Source organism: Psammomys obesus, unplaced genomic scaffold (assembly GCF_907164565.1).
Source record: "Psammomys obesus unplaced genomic scaffold, mPsaObe1.curated_primary_1811, whole genome shotgun sequence".
NCBI lineage: Eukaryota > Metazoa > Chordata > Mammalia > Rodentia > Muridae > Psammomys > Psammomys obesus.
The window spans coordinates 30,828,310-30,854,547 of NW_026596069.1; the positions used below are offsets into that span (position 1 = coordinate 30,828,310).

Below are 26,238 nucleotides of genomic sequence, written 5' to 3' on the forward strand. Positions count from 1 at the left end.
AAGAGAGTATTTGCTGCTTACTAAAGCTCTGTCCAACTCTCTGTAAGTCTTCATGCCAAAAAGCACACAGTGTTTTAAATTTCCGGATTTACAATTCTGCAAAGACAGAGTTAAACACTGTTTGGTCTCTGACTGCCTCAGAAGTACTGAAATATTTCAAAGCTCGACCGTCAGCTCTCAGAGGCTGGCACGGTAACTTTCTGAACTGATGGGGTTAAACATTCTTAGAGACCCATTCCATGATGATAAGGCGGTAATGATTTGTGCAGTGCAATGCTCCAAAGGGTTCCGAGATTCTCAAACCTCTCTGTATGTGATCCTCACAGTGAAGAAGAGTCAGGGCTCCGAGGATGAAGCGTCTACTTTTCCTGGTGCTGATTTCAGTCTGTTGGGCTGACCACCTTTCAGACAGCTACACTCCGGATCAAGACAGAGTCATTCATATCCAAGGTAAGAAAGCACAGATTCTCAAATGAGCATCAGACAAATGTCCAGTTACTTACAGTTGAGATGTTTGACGCTTGTGAATGTCTGTTCTGTTGCATAAACTTTTCCTTCCCTTTCTGCTAATTAGTAAGCTTACTTGTGGTGCATGGAAGCTAATACATGAGGGGCTGTTAGAACTTTGGAACAAGTGAAGTTGGGCAGCTTAGGAACAGCCAACTGCAGTGAGCTAATGCAGTTAACTTCAAGCTGTTCACTGTGGTTGGTATCTTTAAGTAGCATGGAGTGCATGAAGTTCATTGAAACGGAAGATGAACGGGAGAGCTACAGAGCAGCCAAACTTAGCGTTTAAGGTCATTGTGTCACAGTAGTTGCTTAATGATTGAGAGAAGCAATGCAAGTAAGGAAAATATCAAACCAGCTATGGCTGGGAAATAGGAGCTTTTCCTGTTACAGTTTCTGTGGAAGGCTTTCGTTACCATGGACCAATATACTAGCCCTGCATATTTCTGTTGCGCTCAGCTGATCCTCGGAGAGCTGTAGCAAAGCTAGTGTCTGCAGTATAATGCAGCTCTTTCGTCAGTTTAAGCTTCTGTAGAGGGACACCCTGCAATGAGAGAGCTGGAGACTTATGCAATAAGGAGAGGGGCAGGAGTCTTGCACCTGCCCTTGGGTGCTAAGTAATTAAACTAAGAATTTCAGAATATAACAGTTTAAATGTATAATATTAGGAATTTTAGATAAGTTCAATTTGAGGACCAGAAACATTTTAAGTTTGCTAAAAGACATAAAAGAGTAAGTTATAATTTCAAGGTCAAAAGTGTAGTCTCAGAAAACTATGTTCACTAATTAAAAAAAAAAAAAAAAAAAAAAGCAAGACTTGTGAAGGTCATTTAACAGTGCAAATCTGGTAGAAATACTATCCTGTAAATGTTTTGGCAGTCAGGAGTAGGATTTCTAATTAATCTGTCTCTGAGTATTTTAGGCACATCCTTTTCAGTTTTGTTTGATTCCAGGCAGCTTTATTTTTTCATTGTTGAAGCATGAAAAGAAATTATATAACTGTAAATTCTCCTCTGCAAACTGCTAACTCAGCTGTTTTCTTAATATATGTATTAGAATCAAAGTGCCTTCCCAAAGGCTGTAATGTGTTTACACGCTGTGTTTACTGATGAAGAATAGCATCTTTTAACTTCTAGTCACAGAAATCGATTGAGCACACCTAGTAATACTGAATCATTAGTAATAGCAACTTTAATCTAATATAAAATATTATTTACATAACTATGCTCTCAACTTACAAGATCTACTCAAATTATAGCATTAACCATGTGATCCAATTAGTCTATGTGAAACCTAATGAATGAAAGTATTACTTTAAAAATATATTATTTACTGACTTATTCATGTTAGAGAAAGGTTATTTGAAGAAGAAAAATCCATATAGCCCAGCCCTCAAAATCCCATGTGTTTGTTGAAATTTAGTTAAAAGGGACTGTAGTCCAATATACCCAGTTGTTCAAATGATTTCATACACTGTTGGATTGTTTCCAAATGCCTTGATAGTCTACTTCATTTCAATTGTAAATTCATATTCTTAGAAAGTGTAGGTTGCCCTGGAAGAGTTACTTAGGCTTTCAAGTGATGCTACTACCAAACCTATATTTTCTGATAGAAATTAACATGGAAATGTGGCTTAGGTCATAGCATTGTGAAATTCTCCTCATAGATCAGAACTGATTTTTCTAAAGTTGCTCAAATAATTATCCCGACTAGTCCCCCTTCTCCATTTCTCTTACAGCATTAGCATTCACATTGAAGTTTTAAGGTACAGAGCTCTGAGAATCCATGTCCAATTGTCATGCTTTAGTTTCAATTATCTCTTACAATACAACTATAAACCTCAGAACAGTAAGGAAACAAAACAGCGGAAGTACTAGTTTCCTTTTCATATTTAAACTTTATTTGTAATAACCCAGAAAAATTAAAGAAATTGAAATCCTCATAAAATATTATAGCCATTTGTACCCCAAGGATTAAATTGGCTGTCTGAACCTCAAATTACTGAATTGTTCTGATAAGCAGTTTCGTTTCACAAAGGTAGGAAAACAAATTTAGAATTTTCATTATTATGGAAATATATTTTATGTCCTTAATCCATCATTAATGTTCTATTTTATATTCAAAATTCCCCAAGCAAAACTCAATGGCCGAAGTAAAGCTACATGTCCTTCAGTTCTCCTTAGACACCTTGGTACAGATGCTTGACATTTTCCTGATTTCTCCTTGAGCCTCTCACGTCAGACTTACATACTTGAATTTCTGGTGACACCTTTACAGCTTTGTTGTAGATTCTATAGAAATACAGACATAGGAATGTTTAATCTAGCAAAAAAAGGGGGGGAAGGAAAGAAGAAGGAATGAAGAGAAAGAAAGGAAAGAAGAGAAGGAATGAGATAGGAGTGGAAGAAAGACAAGCAGGAAATAAAACCCTGAGCATATGGCATAGACCTCAGTTGGTGCAATGCATACTGCACAAGCCTGAGGACCCGATTCTGAATCCCCAGTACCCACTTAAAGAGCCAGAGATTGCAGCATTTTGTAGCCCCAGCACTGTGGGGAGAAGGGAATCAGAGACAGATGGATTTCTGGAGCTCGTTGACTAGACAGCCCAGCCTAGCCAGTGGGCTCCAGATTCCGTGAGAAAGCCGGACTCCAAAACATAAAAAACAAAACAATGAAAACAAATAAAAAAAAAAATAAGGAAGACGAACCTTTGTCCTCCACATGTATACACACAAGCATTCATTCACATATATACCATTGTACACATAAATTTAACACATATACACTAACACACATACACACCGAGAACTGCTGACTACACATGAATATATATGCATTACACACTTACTTTTGCCAGTATTTATAATTTCTGGTTCATATCTAATATATTTACTTTTGTCCAGGCTTTTAAGAATCTGTTCATTTGGGTGTTTGCGAAACTCTGACATCAGTTATACTGTCAAAGGACAAATCATCTTCTCAACACACTCATTAACACTACATTAGGGCAACACAGGTGATACAAGAGAAGAAAATAAGGACTAAATAAAAGTGAATGCAGAGAGAAAAGGAAGTAGTCACAAAAGAGTCTTATTTAGAACGTTTATCCAAATTCACTGGAGTTTTTAATACTTGGCACTTTTAGCCCATAAAATATAGCTTGTGATTAAGCTATAGCACTCCTAGGCACATTTCCAAAAGATCCTCAAGTATACAAAAAGGGTATTTGCTCAACCATGTTAGTAGCAGCTTCATTTTTAATAGCCAGAAGCTGGAAACAACCAGATGTCCCTCAACTGAGGATACAGAAACTGTGGTACATTTACACAATGGAATACTACTCGGCAATTAAAAACAAGGAAATCATGAAATTTGCAGGAAACTGGTGGGATCTAGAAAAGATCATCCTGAGTGAGATATGCCAGAAACAGAAAGACACACATGGTATATACTCACTTATAAGTGGATATTAGACATATTATATAGGATAAACATACTAAAATTTGTACACCTAAAGAAGCTAGTCAAGAAGAGAACCTGGATAAGATGCTCAATCTTCATTCAGAAAGGCAAACAGGACAAACATCAGAAGAGGGACAAAACAGGGAAGAGGACAGAAGCCTACCACAGAGGGCCTCTGAAAGACTCTACATAGCAGGTTATCAAAATGCTGAGAATCATAGCCAAACTTTGGGCAGAGTGTAGGGAATCCTATGAAAGAAGAGGGAGATAGAAAGACCTCGAGGGAACAGGAACTCCACAAGGAGACCAACAGAACCAAAAATTCTGGGCACCAGGATCTTTTCTTAGACTGACAGTCCAACCAAGGATCATGCATGGAGGTAATCTAGAACCCCTGCACAGATGTAGCCCATGGCAGCTCAAGTTTCCAAGTGGGCTTCCTAGTAATGGGAACAGGGACTGTCTCTGACATGAACTCAGTGTCTGGCTCTTTGATCACCCCTACCTGAGGGGGAGCAGCCTTACCAGTCCACAGAAGAAGACAATGCAGCCAGTCCTGATGAGACCTGATAGACTATGGTCAGATGGAAGGGGAGAACAACCTCCACTATCATTGGACTGGGGGAAGGGTATAGCAGAACAGGGAGTGAGGGTGCGATTGGGAGGAAATGAAGGGGGGGGTACTACAGCTGGGATACAAAGTGAATAAACTATAATTAATAAAGAATAAAATTAAATTTAAAAAGAAAAATATAGCTTGGGAATATTTCTCTTTTTTAAAAAAAGATTTTTTTATTTATTATGTATACAGTGTTCTACCTGCATGTATGCCTGAAGGCCGGAAGAGGGCACTAGATCCCACTATAGATGGTTGTGAGCCACCGTGTGGTTGCCGGGAATTGGACTCAGGACCTTTTGAAGAGCAGACAGTGCTCTTCACAGCTGATCCATCTCTCCAGCTCCTGCTAATTATGAATAGCGCACACTGTTATTTTATGCCATTCTGGTAGCTATCAATTAGAACTTTGTAGTTTTATTCTTCTAGATACAAAATCTTCCTTTCAAGTGACAGCAAATTCATATTGGACAGCCAATGCATTTTACTTTCTTTTCCCTGGATGCCAAAATTGATAGACTATGAAAAAAAAATCAAATTATTAGAAAATACATATCTACAAACAAGTAAATCATTAACTAGTAAAGCCTTTTGAAAGTATGTAAGAATGAGTGCTAAATTAACTAAAGCACTTGCCTAAAATCTTTACAGCATGCTAATTTTCTATTTTATCACATGATTAAAATATTTACATTTTTATTGTTTTTGCTTTTCACTTAAAATATAGTGAAAATCTGCTATTTTAATGAAGTCATTTGGAACATAAATACCATCAACTTCTAAGAAATTAAAACAGTCACTCAAGGATTATCAGTAACTAGGAGAAATAAAAATTATTTCAAAATAAAAGCATTGAAAAAACAAATACAATAGCATTATAAAAACTACTTCAAAAGTTTATATGACCATAGTGAAGTGCTATTTACCACTCTAGAGGCAGTGGGACCAGGGGAAATGGAGCTGATGAAGGAGATAAGCTAAAGTCCCATGCAAAAGCTAACTTTATTCAGAGCATCAGACAATGTATACTCTGAGGCTTAAAAGGAGTAAAGTGCCTAATCACAGGGGCAGACAACATGTGCCAGACAAGCAGCATGCAGCAAAAACACATTTTATTTCCCCACAGGCATATAAACAAATAACAATAACCAGTTTTAATAAATAACATGAAGAAAAAAAGCACTCCTATCCACTACACCTGGGAGGGGCATGAAAGCACAGTTCATAAACAACCCCATGTTTTTGAATAAACTGAGGTCGCAAGGTTCTTGTCTTGGTTCCTCGCAGTTTTCTAACAAGATTTAAATATCTCCTCACATGACTCCATTCTTGGACTGTGTTTGCACATAGGACCACAAAGACACGTGTGACATCAGGCATCATTGTCCAGGAATCAGTACAAAAGGTAGCCACTTTTGCCTGATTTATTTCTGTATGTTGGTTACTTGGTACAATCAGTTACTAATCACCACATGTCCACATTCTGAGTGGTATATCATTTTATGTTCAAAGACTGTCCTTTGAAAGTGTAAGCCAAATAAGAATTCATCCAACCTTTTCTACTCTTCACTCCAAAGGGACATTGATGTCCTGAGGGAAATAAACACCAAAAAGCCACAATGCATCATGTATGAAACTTGATAGAACAATAATCATTTTATTACAGCCAAAGCATACAAACTATGAGAGCAGTATGGGGAAGAAAGCCTTCATTGTGTTTTTACAAAGCATTTGAAAGTTTCAAATGGAGAAGGTATGATTTAAAAAGAGACTGGACGAGTAAACAGAAACTAGACTACCATAATTTTTGTCATTCAGGGTTGCATTTTATATTCAGACATTGAAAACTGGTTCAGTCTTAGACAAAGGTGTAATCTCTTATGATTGCCTCTTATAAAAGACCCTGTGGGTAACACACTACAATGAATGGTCCATGAGTGAATGGGAGGGGACCCTTTAGGGGGGTGCTGGTGAGTTTCTGTCAGCTTGACAAACTAGACTCATGGGGCAGAGGAAACACTGTGGAAGGATTGCCTCCAGTGGGCTTTCTTCAGTTTGTCAGCATGTCATTTTTTTCAACTGATAATCTATGTGAGAGGGTGCAGCACACTGTGACCGCCCTGAACAAGTGGCCCTGGGTTACAAAAGACAGCAAGCTGAGCAGGCCACAAAGCCGGGGAGCAACATGCTATGGCTTCTGCTTCAACGTCCTGCATTTCGTTCTCGCCTTGGCTTTCCTAGAGGATGAACTATAACCTGTAAGCCTAATAAGTACTCTGCAAGTTGCTTTGGTCACAGTGTTTTATCTCAACAACAAAACATAACTAGGAGGATATGGAGGGTCTTAAGGCATTGTAGATGGAAATCATGACAGCATGAGTCTTTTTATTTTAATGGATGTAGACATACCAGAACTTATGGATTGAATGGATGTAGAGAATCAGTGAGGTATGGTAAACATAGCCCACATGTTTTGTATTGAATAAATGAATGGATGATGGAGGCAAGGCCTAGACTCATAGAAATTTAGGAAATGGGTTTGTATAAAAAAGAGAGAGAGAGAAGTTTTTGATAATACAATATGTGACCAGAAGTTTTATGGATTTCCTAATTTATAGAGTTATCAATACAGGTGATATTTGCAAGCTACATACATAGGTCCATTGATTAGGGAATAGACAGGATAGGCAATAGAGGTAGAGTATGTACACAGAGGCAAGAGGATGCCTCTGGAGAGCTCCACTACCGAAAGTTGAATAAGGGAGTATTATATATATTCACTTCCAAAAAGTCTAAATTCTGATCTCTGATGAATGTGAAAATTTTCTCATTATTTTTATTTTTAAATTTACATGATAGAATATGTCCATAATCACAGAACTTAAGAGACTGTGTCAAGAAATCATGTTCCAAACTAGCTTGGATATATAGGTAGAAAAAAAAAAAACTCTTAAAAATCTAAATTAGTTGCAAGGAATTAGAAATACACACTTTGATATTGAATATTATTTTTCTAACCTGTGGAGGAAAACCAAAGCCTGGCTTATTTTCTTCTGGTATTTTCTAGAGGACATGATAGGACCTGTATCTACTGCCCGTTAGACCGGAGTGTGCCTTCCCAGACAGGCTATCCTTCTTCAAACCACATTGCCCCCGTCATTTTTCTGACCCTTGATCAACAAAGGCATTTGTGTTTGACCTGTTCTGAGGTCTCTGAAGGTATCATGACAGTCAGGAAAATAAACCACAAATTAATGAAAATGAAAACTCCATTCAGTTTTACTTAATTAAACTCTATCAACTCTATCGAGGGTCTGATGCCAGGCAGCTTATTGTCAATGTAGTTAAACACAACAGAATTTGGAAAGAAGTTTCCTAGTATAATTCAACTCCCAGAGGACAAGCAGGTAAAATTACATTGAAGTTTAACTCAAAGCACAAGCTATTTCTTCTAAGAAGATGGGTTCTAGAGATAGGTTACAGGTATCAGTTGAAGGGCCAAAGGAAGGATCTGGTATGGTGTTGGTCATACTAATAGCAGAGAGGACATTTGGACTATTAGCCACCTCTGGTCCTGGTTGTAAGAATTTGGGGAGCAGCTGACTATGCAGCTAATGTAAGGGTAATTTAGATTATTAGGTATCTACAGTCCTGGTTGTGAGCATTTGACATAGCCTGGCCCAAGAGATAATGCAGATCACCAGGCTGTTAATCATCTCCAATTCCCAGCCCTCTGTATAGAAGAGCAGGCTTGAGGTCTTTTCATTTGAGAAGACAATCCTGCATGCTTAACATTCCTCGTATCTCTGGAGATTGTGGGGGCAAGGGCTTTCATGCTCCCAACAGAAATATATTTTTGTTATCTTTCAGCCTTAAGCTCAATGCCTGATCCACCGAAGGCTTAATAATTCATGATTGTTCGCAAAAAAAAAAAAAAAAAGAAAATTTCCCTAAATATTTTCTGAGTGCTTTTCTACTACTATTTTATCTTTCATCTTTTGTAGTGGTGTTAATCTTATCAGTGCGCACAAGTAAGTGCCCTTTCTGGAAATTATAAATTCAGTTGACCTTCTCCTTCCCCCCAGAATGGGCATGTTCTAGATAGAAACAGAGATTGTAGTTTTGTTCCCTAATCACACAATAGAACAGTTTCAACAATTATGAAATATGTGGGCAATCACAGATCCTAAGGAAAATAGCATACACAATTATTCCATTTTCTCCATAAAATTTGAAACAAACCCTGATAAGTCATCAACTTGGAAAGTATATTTATCTTTGTTTTTTTAATCTATTATTTTTATTTTTAAAATTATTACAATTTATTCACTTTGTAACCCAACTATAGCCCCCTCCCTCAGCCCCTCCCAATCCCACCATCCCTCCCTCATCTCCTCCCATGCTCCTCCCCTTCCCTCAGTCTTTAGCTTATAAAGTCTCATCAGTACTGTCTGCATTGTCTTCCTCTGTGTCCTGGTAAGGCTGCTCCCCCATTAGAGGGAGGTGATCAAAGAGCAGGCCACTGAGTTCATGTCAGAGACAGTCTCTGTTTCCTTACTAGGGAACCCACTTGGATATTGAGCTGCCATGGGCTACATCTGTGCAGGGGTTCTAGGTTATGTCCATGAATGGTCCTTGGTTGGAGTATGAGTCTCAGAAAAGATCTCTGGGCCCAGATATTTTAGTTCTGTTGATCTGCCTGTGGAGCTCCTGTCCCCTCCAGGTCTTTCTGTCTCTCCCTTCTTTCATAAGATTCCCTGCACTCTGCCCAAAGTTTGGCTATGAGTCTCAGCATGTGCTTTAATATCTTGCTGGGTAAAGTCTTTCAGAGGCCTTCTGTGGTAGGCTCCTGTCCTGTTCCCTGTTTTCTCCCTCTTCCAATGCCCATCCCATTTGCCTTTCTGAATGAGGACTGAGCATCTTACCCAGGGTTTTCACAGTAAATTCTCAATAGAGGAATATCGAATGGCAGAGAAACACTTAAAGAAATACTCAACATCTTTAGTCACCAGGGAAATGCAAATTAAAACGACCCTGAGATTTCACCTTACACCCATCAGAATGGCTAAGTTCAAAAACTCAAGTGACAACACATGATGGAGAGGATGTGGAGAAATAGGAACCCTCCTCCATTGCTGGTGGGAATGTAAACTTGTACAACCACTTTGAAAATCTATCTGGCGTTTTCTCATAAAGTTAAGAATAGCACTACCTCAAGATCCAGATATGCCACTCCTAGTCATGTACCCAAAATATGCACAAGTATACAAGGACATTTGCTCAACCATGTTAGTAGCAGCTTTATTCTAATAGCCAGAACCTCGAAACAACCCAGATGTCCCTCAGTTGAGGAATGGATGCAGCAGAAATTGTGGTACATTTACACTATGGAATACTACACAGCAATTAAAAACAAAGAAATCATGAAATTTGCAGGAAAGTGGTAGGAACTAGAAAAGATCATCCTGAGTGAGGTATCACAGAAGCATAAAGACACACATGGATATGCTCACTTATAAGTGGATATTAGCCATATAATACAGTGTAAACATACTAAAATCTGTATGCCTATCTTTATTTCTTATTTTTACTAGTTCTTTGGGAATTTCATACAATGTATTCTGATCGTATTTGTTCCCACCCTGCCAGGTACACTCTTACCTTCCCTACCCACCGAAATCTTTGTCCTCTTTTTTAAGGCCCATTCAATGTGCTGCCCATATACTCTTGGATGCATGGCCTTCACTAGAACATGGCCAACCCATCAGGGACCTCACCCTGAAGAAAAAAATGACTCTTCCTCTCCCAGGACCTATCAACTGCCAATTTCACTTTTGCAGGGGTAGGACTTCACATCCACCTCCTCTCTCCATGCTGGGATTTTGTATGACCTAAGTCTGCAAGGGTCTTGTGCACGCTGTCATACATGCTATATGCAACTACTTTGCTGTGCACAGAAAACAGGCTTCTTAAAGTTATCCATAGCCTCTGGCTCTTAATATCTTTCCACTTCCTCTGCTTCAATGATCCCTGAGAAAAATGAGAATAAAACAGATGTCCCATTTATCTTGAAAATGTGTCACTCAAAACACTGTTGAAATGTCCCAATTCGATCTTTTTTGTTTTGTTTTCCTTAATTTTTCAGATACCCTGTTTTATTTTTTACTCAATATAAATAAGAATTTAATGCTAAATTTCACTTTTAATCCACTGATAATCCAAATAAATTTAAATTTCAGAAGCTTATTAACCAGAGACCTCTTAAGATAACAACAATACCAACACCATATCTGCTCTGAAACAAATAGCAGAAGGCATGACAGAATCTATGATCAGCACTGACATGTACAGTCAGCTACCTGTGTGAAGCCCTATTCCCCCCCAGTTAACCCACCACATGTACATAGCTGGTGAGTCTCACTAATGTAGACAGAGGCCAGGCAGTTAGCTATAGAAGCTGGGATTCACTTTTCAGCAGTTTCTCTCTACTGAATGCCACACTCTCATGGTAGCCAGATAGACTTCCAAGTAATCTCCCCCTCTTTGGTAGGAACTACTTTTAAAGTAGAGGAATAGGTAAAAATGGTTGACACTTTAGTCCATTCAGTGTTGTTCCAAATGTTTAGAACTATGTGAAAGCGAGTGAAATGAATCACTGTGAAAAGTTTAGTCTTACAAGAAACCTATTTCTAGGATGCCATGATGATTTGAATAGGAATAAGATAAAGATGAAGATTACAGTGATGAATACATTTAAATAAAGATTATCTGAAATCTACAAAGAAATTGAGGATGGGTCAGAAAGAAATTGTATTATATAGAAATAAAGACAAGAAAGAGGGTTTGTTTCCCAATGAATCCTTTCTTCCAGGAAAATCCTCCTACTGCATTAATGTCTTCTTTCTGTGTGTGTGACCCACTCATTTAATTAGAAAATTTTGTCTGAGCAAGAGTGGGAGCTTATTTAGTACAGCAAGGGCAGCAAATAAGAGACTACACCACAGAAGAAAACGAAACCTCATATTTTATCAACTGTTAACTTCTAGTGGGCTGGAAGAGCAGGGTAGAGCCTCGTGGGTGTTGATGGTGCTCAAACACAACCCTGTCAAGAATCACTGCCTTAGAAGAATCAACAAGGCACTGATGGGATGTAAGATTTGAACAACCAACTGCTTCTAGGAGCTGTTTCCTGAGCCTGTTAGGCTCACCCAACACATGATGGACCCTGAGTGAGCGCTTCTTAGTACAAGTGACTTGAACTGGACACTCACCATCAGCCAGGCATTAGCAAAGCTGTCTCTGTGTTGAGTTTGAGTAGATGATCATAAGAACCCTTGGATGAAAGTGTCATGTTCTCTTGTACTGATGAGGAAACTTAGGGTTAGAGGGATTAGGTGATATTATCTAAGAGGCATGCCTAACTTATATGCTTAACTCATGCTTTTAATTGTGAAATATAAAAAATTAAAAAAACGAAGACATAACTAACAAAAGAAAAGCCCACAAAAACAGAAATAAGCCACTTTGACTTTTTATGTCTTCCTTATACAAAAATCTGAAGAAAATGGAAATACAAAAGCAGAGCATTTATCAGTACATTAACACAGATTTCAGTGTTTATCTCAGAGTTGATATTTTTAAAATGTAATTCATGTGACAACATAGAGTTCTTTTGGGTCTCTTGATGCCTAGATCAAGCAGACAGGCCCCTTTGATGGCAACAATATTTTCAACACTGCCATAAATACACCTTTAGGATTTAAAAGAGTCGTGGCATGTCTCTCTTCTTTTTATTGTGAAGCTGGCAATAACAATAACATAGCACACACTTGTGATCAGAATTGTCCCAAACAGTGCCTTATTTCAGTGTTGGATGATTTCACATCACAGTCAGTTTAGCCAGAAGGCAAGGGAGGAAGACATTATGCATATTTCCTAAAATGGTGCTTATTCCATAACATACCAGATCAGAAAATGCAGGTCCCAAAGGAAAAATGCAGGCTGCCTGACAAGATTATAAAAATAGAGTTCTGGAGAGCTAGATAGATGAATGAAAAAGACTTGGGCACGGAGACTGTGGTTGTTAGAGAGGACACTCCCAGTAAAGGGAGGAGGTGAACTGGATGCCCAGCTTGCATTGCTGCAGCTTGTGCAATCTGAAGACAGAGAAGGTAGAAAAATAGCAGCAATCACTACCGCTAATAGGATTATCTTCATCACCACTTCCAGCACTGGGGCTTTCACTTGTAATTCAAAACAAACCAGACACCAGAGAGTCCTTGGAAATAGTGCCTTTAGGGACTAAGGAGAGTGAAATGAAGCATTGTTAAAATTTTGCTTAGAGATATGGCTTTAATTAGGAGATCAACAAGCTTTCTGTAAAATATGTAACACTTCATTCACAACAATGAACCACAGTCACACCTGGCGACTTCTTGTGTGTTTCCTGAGAAACTGTAGTCAAGGATTTGTTGTTTTGGGTTGCTTATTTATTAAGGGCTTTCTCAAATTTTAATTTACTTTTCACAGCATTGATAAGCATAGTTTAACACAGAGTTTGGAGTATTTAAAACATGGGAGTATGCACAGCAAAGAGGCAAGCAAGCCCACTAGACACAATTTTCTACTCTTCCAGGAAGAATTTTTAAAGCTTTGTTCAAAGCCTTTTAAATGACTTGTCATGGGGCTTTCGATGTATAATTGCCTATGAGTTTAGGATACATATGAGAGAAATCAGCTTTCTAGTCTATGTGATGCAGATGTTCTGAAAAAAGACAGTAGTGATGGCAAAACACTGCTGCAGTGACAGGAAGTAGTGGCGCTGCATTGAACGTGATTCTTACATACATATGTATATATGTGAATATGCATATATATTCACAGCCGTACATACCTTACATGTATGTATATGTATATCCACGCTCACACAAAAGGTTAGAAAGTTTTGTTTTGTTGTGTTTCTTGCAGAGGTGTGTTTTCATTCTCCTATTTGACTATTTTAAATGAGTCTTCACATTTTTTTTTCAATTAGTCTAAGAAATCTAAAATTCTGGAATCTGTTTCTTTCTATACACTGTGGGAGAAAGTTACATAACAAGACTTGTTTTCTTGTATGACTTTATTTCAAAGTAACAAGCTTTGATTCATGGTGCATTTTTTTCTTTTTGTTACCTGAGTTTCAATGAATATGAATTTCAAAAAATTACACTTCTAATAGAACTAAGAACTGTAGTTTGAAAGTTGTGTTTCTAATATTTTTTTGGCAATCACTTTTGACCTATTGTTTAAAGGTTTCATCTAGAAAGTATATGGCGAATCCAAAGGTCACACTTGTTCCATTTGGTGCAGCTGAGTCCACCCTCTAGCTCTCACAGCAGTCTGTAAAACAATAACAGGGTCCAAGCGGTCCAGTGCATCCCCAATTGGTGTTCTCAGTGTGCTCTGCTGTTCCTCCCCCACCCCCCACGAGTAAGCCCTGCACTTGGAAGGGCATCAAGTCCCTCAAGTCACCATCACTCACCATTTCTGATTGAAACAAGGAATTTCATACTTAAAAGATGCTCTTCCAAACAGCAACACTCCCCGCTGAGCATCTTTAATTTCCCAAATTAGCTTTGTGTTTTGAATAAACAGCCTCATTTAAGAACAAGGTTTGCAGTTTACTTAAGAGTTTATGTGAACCTACCATGTAAGATAAGAACGAAATAAGAACACATATGAAGCTTTATGTTATTAATTCTTTCATTTTGTTAAGAAGCAAGACAAGAAATACTGATTCTGATTATCAAGGTTTAATGTTGTATTTTGCATTTGTATTGCTGTGAGACCACCTTGTCAATCAAATGAATTTTGACTGAAATATTAATATATCAGACTAAGCCAGGATTTAAAACATCATGATCAGATCCAAAATGTTCTACTCTAGGCAACACTGTGAGTTCAGTCTTCAGCTCTCTCAGCTCCTTTTCTGATCTCTTGCTATTACCTTTTCACTTCCCATGCTTAATGTATTTTCTGATTGCTCCATGTGATGAAAGCCTGTGAAATAGAGCCTGGTATAAGATTGAGCTGGATGTTCTCCTGAGCTTGACATGGTGAAACTCCGGTATAGCACGGCTTTAACAGAAATTTGAAAGCTCCTGGCTTGCCAGCCATGTTGCATTCTTCTATATCTTCTTGTTTGATAATTGACCTGTCTTTCCAGCAGATAGAAACAGGGTTTTTCATATGACATATCCTTAGTTTATCTGCAAGGCAAGGAGCTTAAGTGATACACAGCTAGACCAAATGAACGCCGCCTCTTGTAGAAATGTGTAGAGTTTTAATGTATCCTCAAAGCCCATCATGGAATAAAGTCCAGGTGTGTTCCTCAACCACTAGCATCAATGTCCCCTTTGGTCACTGATGAGTGTCTTAAGTAGGGTTTTATTGCTGTAAAGAAACATTATGACCACAGCAACTCTTACAAAGAAAAATATTTAACTGGGGCTGGCTTAGAGTTTCAGAGGTTTAATTCATTATTGTCATGGCAAGAAGCCTGACAGTGTGCAGACAGACATGGTGCCGTAGAAAGAGCTGAGAGCTCTACATCTTGATCCACAGGCAGGAGATGAGACTGCCACAGTAGGCTTAGTTTGAGCACATGAGACCCCAAAGCCCACCTCCACAGTGACACATTTCCTAGCAAGGTCACACCTCTTAATAGTGTTGTTCCCTATGGGCTAAGCATTCAAACACATGAGTCTACAGAGGCCTTTCTTATTCAAACCACCAAGTGAGAATGGTTAGTCAGCATCATCTTTTCCTCCCTCACCCCGGAAAGGTGACTAGAGATGTTCAGATAGAACTTAGATACAGACATTGGGGTAGCAGATGAGGAGATTATATGTAGGGTGGAGATTCATCTTTCTCCAGATTCTCTTGTACTGAATAATAAGATAATGATTAGAATATGTAAAATGTTTAATGAGCTGTGCTTGTGATTCTTTTCAACTGACTCTCTATGAAGTCATACTCTCTGTTTTCATTATCTGTTGAAAGTAGGAACATTGATGACTTTGTTATACTTTTCTGCTTTTGAGGATTGGGGCTCATTTACATAAATACAATGATATGCTAAATTTTGAATATCTAATTCTGATCACAATAGCATCAAAAGTGCCTGATTTCATTAGATATTTTTATTTTAAATCAGAATCTGATGGGTATGTGTCATTAAATAAATTTTGAGCTCTGTCTCAGATCAGATGGTTACTCTCAACATGCTGGTTGTGAGCCCTGTGGAAAACCTCTATACCCCAAAATATTTACATTCGTATCCTCTATATCCAAAAATATCCATAACAGTAGAAAAATTACAGTTATGAAGAAGCAATGAAAATAATTTTATGGTTGGGGGTCACCACTACATAAAAAACTGTATATAAGGGTTGCAGCATTAGGAAAGTTGAAAACCATGTATGTATCTTAAAAGGTTCATGGCCGTGGATTATTCAACAGCAGTTGTTCTAAGACTACAAGGAGTGCCAATCTATAGAAAAGGCAGCTTTTATAGTTTGGAAACTGTGTGTAGACAAGGAGCATATTTGTCCTAGAGTTCTTACACTTTTTCACTCTCATATCTCAGACATCCTCAGTAGAATGTGTCAAGGTCAAAACCATAAAGGGCTAACCAGGGGAAACCTCGGGATAGCTGCGATCTGAAAATAACAGCTGGCTTTCTAAAGAGACAGCCCTGCTGACTGTGCAACTTATATTATTATGCTTCTCTTTGGGAAGCTATGAAGTCCTTGGAGGGTAAAGGCAGGAAACCAAAGGGCAAGAATAATAGAGGAGGAAGTGATAAGTGTAAAACAAGAGAGTAAAGGAGTCAAGGGAGTGAGGATAGGGGATGGGGGGAGAAGAAATAGAGAGGAAGGGACAGCACTTAAAGGGAATAAAGACTGAAATAGTTATTTGGTACTAGACAATAACTATAATTTTCAACACCCTTTAAGCTTTCAAAATTTGAAGGACGTATCTCAAAACTTACCAGAGTTCATCACTAGCATTAAAACTACCCTCCTGATGCCCAGGCTCTGTTAAAATGGAATATATGAATGTCGCGTGAAGTGCTCTAGAACTGCATGATACAGAGGTACAAGTAAATGGAAGACATAAATCTAAAAGCACTTGCATTTGACCATAATGATAAGGGGCAAGTGAAAGTATTTCTTTAAAGTTTTCTTATACGTGTTTTCAGAGTTAACTGCAATAGAAAATGTATCCGAACTGACTTTACCTTGAAAGATTTGGGATTCATCTTGATGGTCAGGGAACTGTGCCTATATAACTCAACTTTGCATCTACTTTTTTGATATTTAAATAAAGAAAAATGGAATCCAAACAACATTTAGAATTTATTTCAATGTCATTAATACTGTTTGAATCCTATAATTTATATTGATGGTTGTGAATACTGTTCCCAGTTTTATAGTGGCTTGCAGACACTTTCTGGCTTGTGGAGATATCTTAGTATATACTTCGAAGCACATGAATTTGTCTTCTGCTTCTCTCCTCTGCCCCTTGTTGGTATAGCGGAAAATGGCCCCCGTCTACTCGTGGAAGCGGAACAAGCCAAGGTCTTCTCACACAGAGGTGGCAATGTGACACTGCCATGTAAATTTTATCGAGACCCTACAGCATTTGGCTCAGGAATCCACAAAATCCGCATTAAGTGGACCAAGCTCACTTCAGATTACCTCAGGGAAGTGGATGTCTTTGTTTCCATGGGATATCACAAGAAGACTTATGGAGGCTACCAAGGTCGGGTGTTCCTGAAGGGAGGCAGTGACAATGACGCCTCCTTGGTCATCACAGATCTCACCCTGGAGGATTATGGACGATACAAGTGTGAGGTGATTGAGGGACTAGAAGATGATACAGCTGTGGTAGCATTAGAGTTGCAAGGTAAGTATTCATACAGCATGTTAAACTTTGAAGGAATGATTAGTCACGACTATTGTTTTAATATGAAGTTACATGTTGTGGTTACTGCAGTAAGAGTGTAAGAACCCAAAGTCTGTGCTTAGTGGTTTTTATCCTTCTGATTTGTCATCTGTATATGATTTCAGATTTCATGGTTGAAATGTATACACAACACTTATGTGCAAATTTGAAGCCATTGACAACAAGGCGGAACGTGCAATGAAACTAAATTAATAATTTTCTCAAATAGCCTTATGCTATTCAAAGATTAAATCCCAATATGGTTATTGAGAAAAATTCAAATGAGAATTCTTTTTATTGTGCTTCTAAAGTTATCTCTGTTTCAAAACAATGCTAAAATCGGTAAAGAACATCTGCAGCATAATACATGTAATTGTATTCTGTGAAATAACTGTAAAAGTTAATTTAGCAGAAAACATAACCTCTGGGTTTACTTAAATATTCTTGTAAAAGGTGATTCTTTCAATGGCGCGGGATCTTTAAAATTCAAATATCAAATAATCTAGGTATTTGAAGAGACTTTCTATCTCTTGCATAGGTAACACAATTGAAAGGTTCAAAAGTCAACACTTGCACACAGATATAGAAGCAGAAGTGCCTTTGCCTTTCAATCACTTCTGCTCAGTGATCACTTCAGGAAAACTTTTTGTGTTTAGGATTTCTTACATAGTGCAAACTTTTATTCTCTTATGTTTTGCCAATGTTCTACACTGAAGAATGAAATTGGCTGCATTAGTAGGACGGTTTCCTTTTCAAAATAATGGATCTATGCTTTTAACCCATCTCAGAACAGAGTAGTGTCTTTTGAAAATGATAACACTGAACATTGGCCTTCCTGAATCCCACAGGATCCTGTCAGGCATGTAGATATTCCTCAGCTTCATGTCTCTCCGTGACTTCAGAACACATGTTCTAGCTGTATAGAAGTGCAGTGAGAAGTATAGACTGTGCATCTAGTTAATCCTCGTATGTAATACTGTTTTCACTTTTAAATATTATTATTTACAATTTATGAAGTTGGTGTATCCCGGACGTAGCCCCCTTCCTCATCTTCTCCTGGTTCCACTGTCTTTTTCCCTTTCTCTGTTATCCTTCTCCCCTAGTCCACTAATAGGGGAAGTCCTCCTCTTCTACTGTCTGGCCCTAGACTATCAGGTTCCATCAGGACTGCCTGGATCCTCTTCCTCTGTAAGCTGGCTAGGTCACCCCACCAGGGGGAAGAGATCAAGTAGCAGGCAATAGAGTTCTCTCCTAACTAGGGAACTCATATGGTCTATGGCTCATATGGCTGTCTATGGTCTACATCTGAGCAGGGAGTCTATGTCCTCTCTATGCAAGGTCCTTGGTTGATGTATTAGTCTCTGCAGAGCCCCCTCAGCACAGATTTTTTGGCTTCCTTTGTCTCCTTGTAGGACTCCTGTATGTGATACTTTTTATTTTCAAGTTGTTTTTTAATACATAACAAAGATAATTAGTTTATTTTTAAAGAAAATATTAAACATTTTTCAAAAGTTATAAAAGCCTTGTTACTTCATAAAAGGATTTTATGGCATCATTTTAAAATAAAAAGGAACGCAAATATAAATACGGTATACTGGATTTGGACCTAACTCAATCATGTGTCAATAAATAGAGAACAAATGAAACTTTTCTGCTACTCGTGAACAGCGCAGCATGACGCAGGATAGTGGACTGAAATCTGAAATAGTTACAGGTCTTTACAATTTTTATAAATCAAAGTGTCCTATATTTTCCACTATTTCTATCATGAAGCATTTGGAAAATAAAAGCTGACATGAATAGTTTCTATCTTCAGGTAAAAGTTCTGGAGATTTTCTGCCCCTTGTGTTCTAGCCACTAAGAGAACCATTGCTCAAGAGAGTATTTTCTTTCTCAGGGATATATCTGGGATTGCTGAGAAAAGAGAACACACGGTAAAGGGTACAGAGAGCACCTGCTCTAATATAGAGAGCATCGTGGCACTTCTATGGTGGGCACACTGCTGTCCTAGCTGGGTAGAGCATCCTGAGAACCATCTTCAGGCTCTTCTTCCATCTTACCACTGCAGGAGTCAGTGGCAACCAAGAGTCTTTCCTTCTTCCTTTGGCTCTGATACAGCTGATAGATCTCCCAGCCAAGGACCTGAGACGGCAGAATGAGACCAGAAAGCCTTCTTGGATCCTCTCCTGCAGCACTCTGCGCCAGCTGGACTATTAGAGGGACAAGGAAAGAGGCTTGGTTTAAAACCTCAAAGTCTCTCCTAGAAGCATCCAGGATAATTTAGAAAAGAAAACACTACCCATGACTGGCTGTTAGAACACTGAACATCACCTTGAATAGGATTTGCAGTCTTGTAGCATGTGATTTAAAGCCCATACAATCGCTGGGCCACTGGGATAAGAGGCCTGCGTTCCATGTGCTAAGATAATAAGTAGTTGTGATCTTATTTCTAAGAACGCTTGCTCTGAATTATCTTTTATTAACTGTGGGGGAGACATATTGACAGAGCTCTTCTTTAATATGCAGTAAATGACAAAATTCTGAATACTTGACTTGGGAATCAATCCTAAAGAAACTGTGTAGGATGTGAGATAGCTCAATTTCCCCCAATAATTATTTGGCCAAAAGAAATGCTTTCAGAAGGCCTTTGCCTCATCCTAGACAAAGTCAATCCATACTCTTTGTTTTTACAAAGGGATTGTTCTCAGATATACTTGGCTCTCAGGACTAACCTGTCAGTTAAGAAATGTTTGCTCATCTTGTGTTCCACAAGTTTAGGGAAGTAATTCTTTTTGTCTATGTATATTGAAAGCATTTTCAAAATGTCAGTCTTAGTTTGTAGTATTATTATATTACAATATAATATTATAATATGTAAATAAGGAAGACAAAAATGCTAACATTCAACCCATTTTCAGGTTCTTCCCTGCAGTACCTCTCTGCTGCCAGAGAATGTGCCTTTATTGCTCAGTAGACTTTCCTTGCCTGGCCTTTAAATAAACAATAATGAGACTTTTTTTTTTTTAAGTAAAAGCCCTTGTTTTAGCTGTTTCAAGGGCAGGAAGCAATAGTTAAGGAATACGTTAAAAGTTGAAACAAGGGCCGGGTATGGTAGTGCAAGCCTTTGATCCTAGCACTTGGGAGCCACAGGCAGGAGGATCTCTGAGTTCAAGGCCAGCTTGTTCTACAAAGTAAGTGAGTTCCAGGACAGCCAGAGAAACTCTGTCTTGAAAAACTAAAAGGAAAACAACAACAACAACAAAAAGCTGAAACAGAAGAGTTATTGTGCTTTAGATGGGGTGTGCCTCACTGGAACAGAATTACCTCATTAACATGAAATGAGACTAATGAGATTTTTGTTAAGTATGCAAATCTAATTGAGGTTTCTCCAAATAATAATCACAAGGAGACAGTAAATTACTTGCATGGTTTCAGCATCACATGTAAAATAAAATAAATGGACACGCTTATTTGAAGCATTCAACATATTTCATATAGTCAGACTATATAGTCAAAGACTATATGAAAATAATTGCAAACTCCATAACGACTCTGAAAAGAAATATGAATTTTTAAAAATATCATCTCCCTCTCAATCCCTCAATTCTCCTCAGTATTAGCAGCAACTTTTCCCTTCTCAGACCAGCTCAGCAGTTGTCTGACCTGGGGCTAGCAGAAGGCATTCTTTCAGGGCGTTGTTTACACACTGTAACCCAAGGCTGCATCTCTCTCAAAAAGGAGATATTTTTAGCATAAGGTGAGCTCTTGGCAGCAGAGGCAAATCCCTAAAGTTGTCAATCCAAGTAATAGCTACTTGTGTGATACTTAACGAAGTGTGTGAGGGAGAAAGGGGCGGTGAGAAGCCACCTCAAGTTACGATCGTTCATCATGGAGATCGCACTTTTCTCCTCAGCTGCCCGTTGGGGGACGTGCTCAGGGTTCTAGCACTAAGACTTTGCTGTCTCTCCTCTGCACAGGTGTAGTGTTCCCCTACTTTCCACGGCTGGGCCGCTACAACCTGAACTTTCACGAGGCGCGGCAGGCTTGTCTGGACCAGGATGCGGTGATCGCTTCCTTCGAGCAGCTGTACGACGCCTGGCGGGGCGGCCTGGACTGGTGCAATGCTGGCTGGCTCAGCGACGGGTCTGTGCAGTACCCTATCACCAAACCACGAGAGCCCTGCGGGGGCCAAAACACGGTGCCTGGCGTGAGGAACTACGGGTTTTGGGACAAAGATAAAAGCAGATATGATGTTTTCTGCTTTACATCCAACTTCAATGGTAAGATAGTAGCTGCATTGCCTTCCTTTCTATCCCAGAGAACAAGCCGTCTGAAAGCACTGAAATTTGGTGTTCCCTTCTGAAAACAAACCAACAAACTAACCCTTTAAGGTACTGATACAAGCCAGGCGTGTTGATGCACGCCTGTAATCCCAATGCTTGGGAAGCAGAGGCACACAGAGCTCTGTGAGTTGAGGCCAGCCTGGTCTACAAAGCAAATCCAGGCTACACAGACAAACCCTGGTGGGTGTGGGTGTGGGGGGGGGGAGTACTGTTATATTTTAAAGTGTTCTTGAATCTTGAATGTCATATTACTTAGAATATCTACATAATCAAACAAAGGCTGTATACTTCTGGTTCTCCAACAATTTAAGAATCCTGTCTTTTTCTGAAGTAGCAGAAGCTGTGACTTGCTGCATGTTCCACTTTACCACAGTGTGCTCTCCCTGTGCCACTGTTTGCTCTGCCGAAGGGAGGAGCTACCCAAGTTCAGGCCAAAGGAGGATCTGAGTGAGACAAACAGCACAGTTAGCACCAGAAGCAAAAGGCAGGGAAAGGTCTCAACAGCCCTAATGACCGACTCGTCAGTCACACTCTTCCCAGTCCTTTTTGTATACCCTCCTGAACATAATCTTGGGGGTCCATCACCAAATGAAGATGCAGGGGATGTTGTTAAATTTTATTAAGAATTTTAAGCTATGTGTGTGGCACAAGCCTGTAATCTTATCATTTAGTAGACTGAAGAGGGAGGATTACAGGTTCAAGGCCAGCCTGAGCTATAGAGCCAGACTATCTAAAACTAACAAAGACAAAATCCAGATGCACCAAAAGTAGGGTCTGCTCATTGGGGAGCCAAAGCAAATGCACAAGTCAAGTGCTTATGGATCAAGCTCTGTGCCTATAGTTTTATATTAGGGCCTCTGGACACAGACTCTGGAGTAAACGAAAAGGAAGAGGTGTGCAATCTCCGTAAAAAAGTGCATATATATATATATATATATATATATATATATATATATATATATATATATATATATATATATATGAACATGATGTCCATGTTGTTACCCAATGGAGCATTTAGTGATGTAGCTCAACCATCAGCGGAATGAACAGATGGATAGGGGTCCAGGCAAACTTCAATTTCAAACATGTGGAGGTCCAGTTTGAACTCTTGTCCTATGGTCTGCATGTAGATGGCAGGCCAGACTCTAGTACAGGGATGCTGAAGTGGCTTCCCTTCTTTCAAACCTTGTTAAGTTAGAGGAGAAAGAACAGGCAGCATTGTTTTATACTTTTGGCAGCCTGTTTAGAGCTAGGGAGACATCTCAGGTGTGAAGCACTTGCCTCACAAAGACGAATTGCTGTGCTCAGTACCGAGAACTCACGTTGAAATGCCAGATGTGGTGGAGTATTCATAGTCCCAGTAATGGAGATGCAGAAACAGGAGGATTCCTGGAACTCACCGCTCAGCTAGGCCAGTTTAATGAGAGGCCTTGTACCAAAGGAGGTAGAGAGTTTTTCTGAGTAGGACATCAAGGGTTGTGCCTCTAGCTGCCGTATGCACACAGTCAAAACCATAAACAGATGAGCACACACAGTCAAAGAGCATCCAGCTTAATGAGAATTAGAGGATAATACACTATATGATGCGTCTGATAAGAAAATTTGATATTACATTAGGTGTATGCCACTTCAGTCATTTAAAGATACATGCGTACATTTTTTTTTTTTCTGTTAGTGGGAACTCAGCAATTAATACTGCAGTAAGTGGTTGAAAGTCACAGTGTTCCTGTGCAACCAGGGAACAGCAAGCTGCCAGCCGGGCTTCAGACGAGGTTTTGAAGCACCAGCACACTCCTTCGCTAGTGGGGGATTGCAGAGCAGTTTACATGCGGCGAGGGTATCACGGATGGCAAGTGACTTCCTGTGTTTGATGAATTTTTATGTGCTAGCTTTGGTGGAGAATAAGGTCTTATTGATACCTGTAATGAAAAGAACTTGAGGGCTTTTGATTTTTTTTTTCTAAATGGACTTTAATGCCAAGAATGTTTTTTGATCCTTTCACATTCAAATTTTGCCTCTCTAGAAACTTGTACTGGTGTTCAGTCTTGCTACAAGTAGAATTTAAATAGCCCTTCTTTCAACGTGGAATTCAGTCTTCCCTGGAACCACAGAAGGGCTCTTAGTCCCTAATTAACTAACAGAAGCTTCATCTGCCATTGCTCTTCTCTTTTTAATGCTATGCAAGGGCATGTGTGAGCACATGAGAATCAAGGGAAAGCTAATTTATTTAATTTAGAGAGACCTATTAATGTGACATTTATTTTATTTATTTTTTTTATTATTACAATTTATTCACTTTGTCTCCCAGCTGTAGCCCCCTCCCTAATCCCTCCCATTTCCACTCTCCCTCCCTCATCTCTTTCCATGCCCCTCCCTTAGTCCACTGATAGGGGAGGTCCTCCTCCCCTTCCATCTGACCCTAGTCTATCAGGTCTCATCAGAACTGGCTGCATTGTCTTACTCTGTGGTCTGGTACAGCTGCACTCCACCATTAGGGGGAGGTAATCAAAGAGCCAGCCACAAAGTTCATGTCAGAGAGGTTTTCCCTTACTAGGGAAACCACTTGGATACTGAGCTGCCATGGGCTACATCTGAGTAGGGGTTCTAGGATATATCCATGAATGTACCTTGGTTGGAGTATCAGTCTCAGAAAACACCCCTAAGTCAAGATATTTTGGTTCTGTTGCTCTCCTTGTGGAGCTCCTGTCCTCTCCAGGTCTACACTCTGCCCAAAGTTTGATACCCTGCTGGGTAGAGTCTTTCAGAGGCCCTCAGTGGTATGTTCCTATCCTGTTTCTTGTTTTCTCCTTCTTCCAATGTCCTTCCCTTTTGTCTTTCTAAGTGAGGATTGATCCTCTTATCTAGGTCCTCCTTTTGTTTAGCTTCTTTAGGTGTACAGATTTTACAGCTTTATTCATAATAGCCAGAACCTGGAACCAACCCAGATGTCCATCAATGGATGAATGGATACAGAAATTGTAGTACATTTACACAATGGAATACTACTCAACAATTAAAAACAAGGAAATCATGAAATTTGCAGGCAAATGGTGGGATCTAGAAAAGATCATCCTGAGTGAGGTATCCCAGAAGCAGAAAGACACACAGTATATACACTCACTTATAAGTGGATACTAGACCTATAAGATAGAATAAACATACTAAAACCTGTACACCTACAGGAGGCTGGCATTTAAATGATAACTTTATGTTCTTAAAATATCTGACGTTGTTCTCTGTCTCCTTTCATTGAGGGGCACTTTGCTTTTGGCTCATTCCATCTCAGTGGTTCTGAAAGGCTGACTAACTCTTTCCTCCTCTCCACAGGCCGATTTTACTACTTGATCCACCCCACCAAGCTCACCTACGACGAGGCGGTGCAAGCTTGCCTCAATGACGGTGCTCAGATCGCAAAAGTGGGCCAGATCTTTGCTGCCTGGAAGCTTCTGGGCTATGACCGGTGCGATGCCGGCTGGCTGGCGGATGGCAGTGTCCGCTACCCTATTTCTAGGCCAAGAAGGCGCTGCAGTCCTACTGAGGCCGCTGTGCGCTTTGTGGGTTTCCCGGATAAAAAGCATAAGCTGTACGGGGTCTACTGTTTCAGAGCATACAACTGAGCATGCCCTAGAAAGAGTCAGTTCTCCTGTCGTAGGGAACACGTGAAAGGTTTTTTTGTTTTGTTTTGTTTTTATTATGAACTCATGCAAATTACCAAAACTGTGATAACCCTTTTTCACTTACTGTAAAGAGTCATTTTCATAAAGGCCAATTCATTCGTTTGTTTTGTAAAGCTATCAGTCAATATATGTTATAAATTAATATAAGTATAAGGGAAGCTAAAAACAAACAAACAAAAACACGAGCCAACTGGTTTATGCTGTCATCCCAACAAGATGCCATTTCGTGAGTGGAGCATGCAGTGGGCTGAGAACCGCCAGGGCTGTGTCAGGGAAGGTTACGTAACTTGCCGCAGCAACTTCCACAAGCACAAATTTTACATGTTTCTACAATTTTGAAATGCACTTCACTAAACAAATTAAAACAACATATTTGAAATACAGACTTCTTTACATAAACCAGGATTCTGGGAGGTGCAAAAAATCTCAGTTTCACAAGGGAACAATGGACACTTTTTCTAAAAGTTAGTACTTCAAGTGTCCAGTATACAGAATAGTTTACTCTATAAAATTCTACCCTTTTGACCAAAAAGGAAACCATATAGAGTCAGATGCATAATAATTAAACCACAGTTAGAACTCCTAGTTCAACCCATTTATATGAAGTATAGATTTAAATACACAGATAATATCTTACCAA

At 39.2% G+C, this 26,238-nt stretch overlaps 1 protein-coding gene across 1 annotated transcript; it reads left to right on the forward strand.

Annotated features, from left to right (window-relative positions):
- The first annotated feature begins 336 nt into the window (after window positions 1–336).
- On the forward strand, window positions 337–26,238 carry Hapln1 (hyaluronan and proteoglycan link protein 1). The gene is made up of 4 exons (XM_055625609.1): window positions 337–450; window positions 17,165–17,536; window positions 21,553–21,855; window positions 25,249–26,238. The coding sequence occupies exons 1-4, from the start codon at window positions 351–353 to the stop codon at window positions 25,536–25,538; spliced, it is 1,065 nt and encodes a 354-aa protein (XP_055481584.1). The 5' UTR covers window positions 337–350; the 3' UTR covers window positions 25,539–26,238.